General features: G+C 44.6%; 1 protein-coding gene across 1 annotated transcript in view; it reads left to right on the top strand.

Annotated features, from left to right (window-relative positions):
* Positions 1 to 7,555: 7,555 nt before the first annotated feature.
* The window catches only part of LGALSL (galectin like), an 8,185-nt gene continuing 4,532 nt past the window's right edge, over positions 7,556 to 11,208 (top strand). Inside the window, exon 1 of the mRNA XM_014448255.2 lies at positions 7,556 to 7,611. Coding sequence (XP_014303741.2) covers positions 7,556 to 7,611 — 56 coding nt within the window. The remainder of the gene's footprint in view (positions 7,612 to 11,208) is intronic.

Genomic DNA, 11,208 nt, shown 5'->3' with positions numbered 1-11,208 from the left:
TCTGTGACCAAACATCTTTTAGAGACTGAATTTTGGTGACTTGGGGGTTGCCTTTTTGTCTTTATTTAGAAGGGGAAAATGAGTTTGTCTTAGGGTTGGTTCAGCTATGTGGCGACGCATCACACGTGGGAATAGGAAAATGAGCCACACTGGACAGAAACCTAGCAGTATCTATAAAACTATGTGATGTGCATATCTTATAATCCAGGAATTTCACCTCTAAGTACTCAAATGCTTTGATTTTCACAAGAATGTGTCCTGATATTTCTGTTACTCATAGCATTCTATGAATAATACACTTTTTAATGCTGAGTCCAGCTCTTGGAAGAGAGAAATGTCTAGAAGCTGAGATGGATTCCAAAGGCAGTGTCTAAGGATTGAATATAGGCACTTTAAAGTCCTGAAACAACCCACCTTTTGAGTGCTCTCTGAAATAAGGCTTATTTTCACTGGGTCCCATGCACTATGACCAGCTGAAAAAATGACTACAGAAAGACAGGTCAGAATTGGCAAAGGGTCAATAGGGTGCCTGAAGGATTCCAAGATATGTCCCCTCCCTTCTACCATTGCTCCAGTCCCTACCCCTAGGCAGTGCCCTCCACACTTACTGCTGCTTCTGCCTTCATAAGCCTGTCATGTTTGGGAAAAGATTCTTCAATAGAGTCCTAGAGTTCAGAAAAAATTTGTTCGTCTCCCACCCCAAATACAAAAACCATTTACTCCAGGAAACATCTATGTTTCACTGAAAGCATGCTCATTTTCAGAAGGATGGCATTAGTAACATTCTGTGTTCCAGACACCGGAATGTCTCTTCTCACTCTCCCCATTTGGTTTAGTGTAATAAATCAGTTTGAGTAGCTTCTCTAACCAAGATCTATATGTGGCATCATGAGTCCTCTTGTAGTTTAAATTAGATTTTAACATCTTCATATTTGCTTTGCTTTGTGAATTAGAGAATTGTTATTCTGTGGGTTTATAGGGCAAGATTCTAAGATGGCTTTATTTGGTATGAATAGGGGCAAATCGTGTTGAAATATCCATAAGAGAATGTAATAGAATATGTGACAAGGGAAAGGACCTGTTAACATAAGGGTCAGTGATGGTGGCATAATCAGTTCAGTAGCAAGAATGACCTTTATTCAGATCCCAAGTAGAATCCTTTAATCCCTCTGGCTCACAGGACACATTTGCTCTGCTGGGAAGTTTACATGTCATGTTGCTGAATTTTATCCCTACTGACTATTTTTGCAGAGAGCACTTCCTACCAAGATTTTTATACCAGCCTTTTGGACCATATTTTCATATACAAATGAGGGTAGTGAGGGATTAAAACAGAATTTCTCAATTGAACTCAAAGAGGGGATTTCACCAAACTCCAGAAAAGGAATGTAAAACCAGTTTATCCCTCTAGAGCTAAAGCTCTTAAAGATAATGACTTCTATTGCATGAACTCTCCTAGACAACGACAGCATTGCAAAATAGGAGGAAATGTGTATTCTGAATCATCCAAAATAAAACTTGCCATCCTTGGATTTCCTCCTTACCTAAGCCTGATCTTTAGAAATAAGAAGTCTAATTCCATAATATAGGAAGTGGTTTTAAGGTATCTTTAAAGATTTTTTAAATGTATAGTTCCAGAAATAGTGATGAAAAAATGCTCTGCTCTCACTGGATTTCCTCCTTCCTCCCCACTTCTGTCCAAATCCACACATCCACCCATCCCCCTCTGAGGAGAAGCCTGGGCCCCTACCTTTTACCTCCTCTTGTGCCCTCTGGCCCTCAGTGTTGTGCTATCTTAGAGACGCTCGGAAGAGTGTCCGGGGCCACCCTGCTCACACTGCTGAACCCTCTTCTCCTTCCTTTCCCTTCTTTCCATGGTGCCACCTGCTTTTCCCTTGAGCCCTTTTATTTAACATCTCACTCCTGTGACAGGCAGCACAGGACTGGTTGGCCTTGTCCTACATTTTATAGCCTTTCTTCCACCTACTAGCTCCTTGCCCTAAACTCCAAAGGAGCCCTTCTTTCGTCATGTGCAGGAATTCAAGCCTAGTCATTGCCCCTTAGCGTCTACTCCTGATTCTTACATTTTTACAGGCAGGATTAATATTTGAATGCAGTAGACAATCCCAAATTATCACCTTTTGATGTTATTCTTAATAAAGGCACCAACACAAAGTGAGGCATGCACACACCACACACACACACACACACACACACACACACACACACACACACACGTACCAAATAAAAAACGAAAACACTCGTGTGAAAGCACTTTACAATGTCAAAGTGCAATGCCAATATTGTTTTTTTTATTATTATCAGGCTATCCTCAACCCTCTCTGTGAAGTAACAGCCAACACAGCGTAGCTGCCTAGTGAAGAGCTCTCATCCTGGAGCCACACTGCCTGGGTCAAATCTCAGCTCTGCAATGACCTAGTATTAGCACATTACCCAATTTCTCTATGCCAGTTTCCTACTCTGTAAAATGGACTTAAAAGGACCTGCCTCATAAGATTGTCATGAGGGTTGGATGAGTTAATATTTGAGCAGACACAGAGGTGCACTGCCCTGACTCCCCTTCAAGGGAGAACTTGCTGCCCGAGGCCAAGCCCTTCCTGGGGAAGCCCAGGTTTGTGACTGAGCAAGGTGGGTGTGTGAAGGCGAGCGATTCGGGTCTGGTGCAGAACACACTGACGGGCAGCGCTCCCCTCAGGCTTCCTGCCAGGTCGGCAGAGACTTTGTTGAGCCTGCATCGCAGTTGGACTTCTCAGTGCTTTCTCTTCCTTCTCTTCAAAGGTGGTAGTCCCTACTACATACCCCAAGGTCTGTCCCAACTACTGCTTGCGGAGACCTTAACCTGCGAAGGCACTGTCAACTATTGGGAGAAGTACCTGGAGTATAGTGAACACTATGTAAATCTTGTTAAATACGATTAAATAGGTAATCTAGAAAGACAGCACCTTCATTACTCATCCCACTTAGAGATGTTCTAGCTAATGTTCAATATTGGGTTACTTTAAAGAGTCTCTGAGTCTACTAATCGGGATGAGGAAACAGTAATACCACCAATGCAGCCACTGTATTGCTGTGCTTGTGCTTTGGGCTTTCCCCCTCACTTTCATCTTTTCTGTGCTTGATCTCACCAATTCAATTTCTCATCACTTACAGGGGCGCTTTCAAACATTTTAAATTTAGGTTCAACAACTTTGGCTAATGTCTAACGAGAACTCACACATAACCCCTATGGCATCTAGAATCCAGACTTCTCAGAGTCTTCCCATGTCAACCCAAGGATTGACTGGTCTCAGGCTGTGTCACAGGAGGAAAACGAGTGGACTCTGGCCTTGGGACCCTGGAATCTGCCACAGCTCTTCACCTGCAGATCTGGGGCCGAGCATTATTCATCAACTCCTTCATTCAGTCAATAAATCTTCACTTCTCACAGTCACAAAGAAGAAAGACAAGCTCCTGCTCTCGAGGCTCTTACCCTCTGGTGTGGAAAGGCCACACCAGGTAATAAATGAGACAATTAGAGATGAGGTAAATACTGTGGAGAAGATGACCACACAGTAAAGAGCCCTGGCTAGGGCCTATATTAAGGAAGGCCTCTCGCAAGACACTTGATTTAAGAAATTAAGGGTGAGAAACCAGAAAAGTGCCTGGGGAAGCAAGTTTCAGGCATGTGGAACAGCAAATGAAATGAGTGTGCTTGGCTGTTGGAAGAACACCAGGGAGGCCAGTCTAGGCTGAACAGTAGTAAGCCAGGGAGAATGTGGTACCCAGGTGAAGTTGGAGAGATGGGGCCCGATCCTGGAGGGCCTTAAAAGCCATGGAATAAATTAGGGCTTCATTCTAACTACCATGAGAACCACCAAATGATTTTAAGGAGGGTTGACATTACACAGAACATGTTCTTAAAAGATTACACTGACTAAACACAAGCTCAACAAAGGAACTGAATTACAATTTACTAAAAGATGTGGGTACTCTCAGATTCCTGGGTGATGCTCTATGTTAGCATTGTGTAAACATGTCTAAGGGCTTTTGGGCCAACCTGTGGCTGGTTTAATGAGCTGCTCTCAGGGCACTAAGAATAAACAACACTGTACATTGATTAAAATCATCTCTAGACCTGAAAAAAAAATCATTCTGCCCATACTCAGAAATTGTACCCATACTCTCATCTCACTAAGCTCATTCCTTCTTATTTCTATTTATAGCTTATCGCCTGGCATGGGATAATCTGTATAAATCTTCTAAGCCAACCCTTAGTCGTTGCTTCTCTAGAATAATTGTTAGTCATATCACTTTGGCTTGAAATGGGAACCATTTTTTGGCCTCTCCTGGGTGTGGCATCAGTCTGTCAATGGTGGCCTCAGCAAAGACAGGAACTCCTGCCAAAGACCCATATGTAAATGGGACATGCTTGTTTCTAATTTTCTCTGTCAGACTGAGAACTGACTTACCAAAGACAAGCTGTGGAGGAGAGTGCAGAGCTAATGGAAGGAGTAGGGAGGAGTCTGAAGGGCCAGGAATGAAGGGGGCCAGCCTGTCCAGGGGAAAAGCGGGGATTACTGGGGAAAATGAGCTATCTGGTATCATTACGTTAAGTGCCACTGGACTGATGTGTAAGGTGGGCAGAATGGGCCAGGAACCCAGTTAAGTGTGGAAAGATTCCAAATTGGTGTCAAGGAGAGCAACTGTTAGCAGAGAAAGCTTTAAAGGACGGATAGTTAATACTTGTATCTCTGCCTCAGTCATCTCAAAAAAAAAAGGTAAGAGGTTCTTCTCTCCTGTTGATGGAGTTTTCCCTGACATTAAGTCGATGGGATCAAAAACAAGCACCGACAGCTAATTTGCTTCCACTCCCCAAGTTACTTTTGTTTATTCCTGGTAATTAAAATGAGGATTGCTTTTCCCTCCCTCCCTACTCTACCCCGCCTTCACACGCACATGCACACACGTGCACACACACATATCAGGCAATCTAAAAAAGTCGTGCCCAGCCAAACCCTCCTGAATGTATAGAACTCCAACTAAGTGGTAGGTTTGGAAGCAGCGCCGAGCCAAGCAAGTTCAAGTTATGAATGAATGAAATGTAAGGACTCTAATATAGACTGCCAATTTGAACTTCTGCAATTTAAAACATTTCTTTAACTTAATCTTTCTCTATTAGATAAGTTAATCATTTGAACAATTCAGGCCTACAATCAATGTGATCAGATAAGCTAAATTTAGATAAGAAAACATGTGATCTGATTGGAGGTGGGATGGAACCAGCCTCTGAATTCAAAACATGTCATTTTTATTTTCTGGGCTATGTTGCTATGTTGGTGGGGGAGCTCTTAGACCCATTCTGAATATGGTCAGATGGGAGAGGCAGTGTGCAGGGAGGAAAATATAATATGAGAAGGGTAGAGATACCCCTAAAAAACTCATATCTTAATGGAGGGCAAGTACCTTAAGTTCAAGTGTGTGTGTGGCTGTTTTTTAAGAAAGTAAATAAATAAATGAACTCTGTCTTCTCTGAATCACTTTGGTTAGTCACATTTGGATGCTAAGTTTAAGTTCCCAGGTCTCTCCTGGCTGGTGGTTCGTGCAGAAGCTGTGCGGTGCTAATCCCTACTCTGTGTCATTCACCTTTGAAGTCACCCAAACACGGTACCTCTAAAAATCAAATTACCACCTGGCAGCAAGCCTCCTGAGTTTTCCTCCACATTACTCAGGATTTCCAAATGACTGCTAGATCTGAATCTTGGTCTCCTTCCACCCAGCAAGTTTCCATGAAACTCCAAAACTAAGAAATCCTTTATGCCACTTGACAACAAGAACATAAAATCACAGAGACAATAAAAAGGAGGACTATGAAGCAGCAAAAGAAAACAGAAACTGTTAAGGATAATGAGAAAAGTGAAATTAGGCCTGGGGCACCGCCACCCAGGCCAGTCCCATGCCCTACTGGTAAAGGGCTGGTGGAAGAGCAGATCTGCCTGTTGGAACTGCCTAAAGATGAGAGAAGGCGCAGAAGTATGTCCTTGGCTCTCATTAGAGGCACAAAGCCCTTCTGAAAGAATCTTAAAATATCTTCCACTCATGTCGCCAGTTCTGAAAGCTGGGAGCAGTGTCCTTTCTGCTTCCCCATCATCGAGGGCTCTTGTCACCTTTCACGGGAGTGAGCTCTCTCAGGAGACAGTGCACTTCGGGGCTGTCTCAGTCACACTGAAGGGCCCACAGGGGCGTCCCTGGGGCAGGAAGCAGCGCATACCTTTGAAGCCTGGACTCCTCCTGGGAAGGGCTCATTACTCTTCAGTGTGGAGGTTTTCTGAAATCAATCCTGCCTGTGCTAAGTAATTAAAACACAAGCAGGAGGCTGGTTCTAGTTTCCTTATAAATAAACCGAAAATAATGAAATGTTAGGAACTGGCATTGACTGCCAAGTTTTATGGCTGCCCCCTAATTACTTTGCTACAACACAAATTTTTGTGTGTGTCCAACATAATTATTTGATAACCGTGACCATAGTTCCCAAAACAATTCAGGACTTTAATCATGAATTGAAAGACAGAAAAAATCACTTGACAAACGTTTGCCCTCCTACCTCACTAGAGTGCTGAGTTTGTATATTTTGCTGCCTACATGAATATTTATCATGAGCAGAGCCGGGCCTGACAAAAAACGATTATGGAAAGTGGAAAGCCCAACTGGCCTATAAAACTGCAGCGCCCTGTTCCTCAACGGGTGCTGCAACCACCCTGTGGGGCCTGGGGTGGGGAGGGAATCAGACCACAGGATGAAGGAGGTAAATGTTTGGGATGCTTTCATTTTACTGCATTCAAGGGTGTGGAGAGAACATTATGTTTATGCCAAAAATAAACATGGCAATACTGTGGAACAGGATGCAGTATTCACACAAATGTCTCGGTATGACAAAGACATGGCATGCACAGGGGCCCTCCTTCCTCTGGGGGGTTCTCTGAGGAAGGTTGGTGAAGTGCTCCTGCAGTGTCAGGAAACCAGGAGATGCCAAATAAAAAGGTAGGTGTTGCTGATGTGCAAGTTTCTACTCTAGATTAGAATAGATGAATTTCATATCTCATATCAATGTGAATAATGGGCATTTAAAGCACCTTCTAGATAACTGGTTCTTTGCCCCCTGCCCCCGACATTTGTTAGTGTCTGAGGACATTTTTTTTGTTGTCACACTGGGAAGGGGGATACTACTGGCATCTACTGCTCAACATCCTATAATGTACAGGGCAGCCGCCCACAACAAAGAATTCCGCAGCCTACAGTGTCAATAGTGCTGAGGTTGAGAACCCCAGCGCTAGCCCATGTGCATACAGTATATACACAGAGGTAGAAAACAGGTGGTCTGAAGGTCAAAGTCAGGCCTAGAAGATCGGGGCCCAGTGGAAGCCTAAGAACACAGTGACAGGACAAGGGAAGGAGGCACAAGTCTGCCTGGACCAGGGCAGGAGACAAAGAGCAGTCTCTGGGAGCAGGGTTCAGCCGGTGGCCAGGACATGAAAGGAGTAGGTTCAGAATTCAGACGATGAGCTACAGTGAGGTCTTCGAAGACTTGCTTCTCTGGGACTGTGGAAGATGCTGGTACGCGTGTGGTCACAGATATCTGTCTCCTCCAGAAAGCTGCCTTCGGCCTTAATCCTCCAAATGCCCTACCTCCTCCAACCCCCACCCCTCACTCCAGTGCTCAGGCTATAGGTCTGAAGCCTTTATTAACCCACCACTACATTCTGCCCTGGCCCCCAGAGTGAGCGGTAAGCTCCTCCAGGACAGCGTCGTGTATCCCCAAATATCCTTTCGGTCCATGGTATCATAGCACATAGCAATACATAGGATGGCTGCTGAATTGATGTCAGTGCTGTATTCTCCTCCCAATGTAAGAAATTCTGTATGTATACATTTGAATAAAACATATTAAATAGGAAGGAAAAAGGAAGTGATCTCCTCTTTTCATCTGGGAAGGTCATTTGGCAGTCTATCTTGAAAAACCTGTTCTTGCTTTCTTTTTAGTGCTAATCTCATCTATTTGACTGCCTTCCCCCTTCTTTAGCCTTTTTAGCAGTTTCCAGTAGTAATGCAGTCCATTTCATAAAAAAAGTCACAATCTCGGTGAATGCTTTTTAGAGACAAATGCCTATAATCGAAGCACAAAGTTTGTCTAGCCTTCACTATACAACTAAAAAAAAAAAATGTTTTAAGTTCTATAACTCATTAATCTGCTAATGACTTTTCCCTGTAAGGGGTAGTTTGATTCTGGTCAGCTTTAATTATAACGAAATATTCATGTAGGCTTCCTTTCTGCTCTCCATATTCAAGATGAACCATTCTATAGACTGAGAAGGAATGGAGCATTTTTGGAATAAAAGGCAATTTTCCATGTTCAAACTTTTCCATTCGGGGCAGGTTCAGCACTTTCCTATTCTTTACATTCCCAAAATGTAAGGAACTCATCTGAAGCAATCCAAATATCGGCAACTCTATTTTACCAAAGAAATAAAAGGGTTATTCTTCACCCCCACAAAACGATTTATCAAAAGATTGAACCCAAGATTATTTTTACTCAGCAGCACCCACTCTCCACCCATTTACTAGTAAATGTAGATGCTACTTACACAGCATTTCAGAAACCAGAATTTTGTAAGAGCCAAGAAGGAATAATGAATGAACCCAACCCCTTAATTTTGTGGTGAGGAAACTGAGGCTTAGGAGTTGATATGAACTCTCAATGCTACCTAATGACAACAGCTAGGACTTAGCAAGGGCCCACGGCTTCTCACATCTTCACCACTTCCTCCGTGTCAAAGCCGGCATTGTAAATCGCTTGGGCTGATGCAGGAGCCTTCTAAGGCCTGCGTCTGCCCTGCCTCCCACATACCACTCTTCCCACAAAGACGAGTCACTCCACACAACAGCCAAGAGGGATGCATCTACAACAGATGGCAAACTATGTCTCTCCTTTGCTGAGAAACCTCTCAATGTCTCCCTAGCTCTCCTGAGTAAAAGCCATCTTCACATGGTCTACATGGCCTAGTCCAGCGGTTCTCAACCTGTGGGTCGCGACCCCTTTGGGGGTCGAACGACCCTTTCACAGGGGTCGCCTAAATACATCCTGCATATCAGATATTTACATTACGATTCCTAACAGTAGCAACATTACAGTTATGAAGTAGCAACGAAAATAATTTTATGGTTGGGGGTCACCACAACATGAGGAACTGTATTAAAGGGTCGCGGCATTAGGAAGGTTGAGAACCACTGGCCTAGTCCATTTCTAGTTACTTATCTCTTTAGTCGCTGCTCTCCAGCTGCACCCATATACATCACCCTGGGGACTTTGCCCTTGTAGTTCCCTATGCCAGCAACTTCTTCCAGACATCCAAACAATTCCCTCCTTACCATTAGGAATCTTCTCAAACTCTTCCATAGGTGGCCTCCCTGACAACCCTATGTCTCACCTCCTATCTCTCTCTCTCCCACCTTACTTGCTTTACTATTTTTTCTAAAATGTTTACCAGCTGATGTATTATATATTTATTAACTGCCTTTCCCACTAGAATGTAAGCTCAACAAAAAAGTCCCTGCTGGATCCCCAGTGCCTGGCACATGGCAGGCACTCAATATTTTTGGAGCAAGTGCTTACTATGTGTCAGGTACTAACTACTCTAAGGAAGATACAGGAACCAATTTACTTAATCTCCCCAATAAATGAGATAGGCACTATCTTCATCACCATTACTGTCATCTCTGATTCACAGATGAAGAAACAGAGTCATGGGGAGGTTGAGTAACTTGTCCAAAATCACCCAGCTAGTCACTGGCAGAGCCAGGATTTGAACCTGGGCACTCTTTACCCATCATGATGTATTAGATCACTCTTAGCTTAGCTAAGGACAACTTCAATGATACCAGACTCTCAGAAATTGAGATATACTGAATACACTTTCAAAATGTCAATAGTTTTCTATTACTGCCTAATATTTTAAAGTAATCAATAACGTATGATGTTGAGCTAAGATTGGTAAACAAGTGCAAAAATGTAAGCCACAACGGTGCAGCACTTCAGTGCCTAACTCAGAGAACACAAGGATGACTGTGGCTTACAGGCGTGTGCAGGTAATTCTTCCGACTGGGCTGAGATTACCACAATTAGCTCTGGTCCGTAAAGGGAAAGCTAAGACACAAAAGCCGCAGTGATGTTCCAGGCCACACAGCCAGCAACAGAGAGGGCCCCTCTGGGATTGCAGCAGGTCACACATGCTCTCAGCTTATTAGTGTCAACACCCTGATGATTCACACAATGGAATGTTTAAACCAAGATGTCACCTAATAGAGGTATGTTGATACAGCTTTATCTGAGAAGTTACATAATCATACTCATGTGGAAATGCCATAAAGGAATTTGTGCCTTAGAATAAAGAGGGGTGCACCCCCTGGAAATGACTCCTACAAAGATTTTCAGTGACAAATGTACTACCCTGGACTGGGCAGGTGTCTCATACAAAAACAGGACCCAATGGAGGCTCTTTGGTAAGACTGAGCCAGACCCCGGCCTGAAAGAGCCCCAGGTTCCCCAGGAGAGGACCTGCTCTGTGGCTAATCTCCCGGGATATAAAGTGCCTACTGAGAATCCTCCTGCCTTTGGCTTCGGGGCCCAATATTTAATTATGCAAACCTGGAGACCTTTCATTATCTTTCTACCAGAGAGCCCAACGGCTCTTTCCTCCCACTTCTTTGGAATTCTCTTAAAGAAATCTCCAGCTCTGGAATAATACCCCCAAACCCAGTCTTCCCTTGACCTGGCCTCCACTGTCCCACCTGCCCCGGGACGTGACCGAGAAAGAAGGGGGCTGGCTGGAAGGGAGGGGCGGGGATGTCACAAGCACCTGTCACCTGGCAAGCCCCCTCACTTCGCCATCACCCCCAGCCCCACCCACCCTCACTCCTGGGAGGGCCGACCAGGCCCTGGCCCTCCCGCGAGCCCTAACCCGTACGCACAGGGCCCGTCCCTCCCGCCCCAGCCTCTTGCCACTGTCCAATGGCCAAGGGGCAGGGGCAAGCTGAGCAAGCCGTGCAGCCCAGCCGGGTCCCCGCCCTGTTCCCGGTTCCCGAGCCGGACCCAGGCGGCCTTTAAATGCCGCCCAGGGCGCGCGTGCGCTCTTGCACCTTTCATCTTCGCGCAGC

This window comes from Myotis lucifugus, unplaced genomic scaffold (genome assembly GCF_000147115.1).
Source record: "Myotis lucifugus unplaced genomic scaffold, Myoluc2.0 scaffold_6, whole genome shotgun sequence".
Lineage (NCBI taxonomy): Eukaryota > Metazoa > Chordata > Mammalia > Chiroptera > Vespertilionidae > Myotis > Myotis lucifugus.
This window is presented reverse-complemented; position numbering and strand designations above follow the sequence as displayed.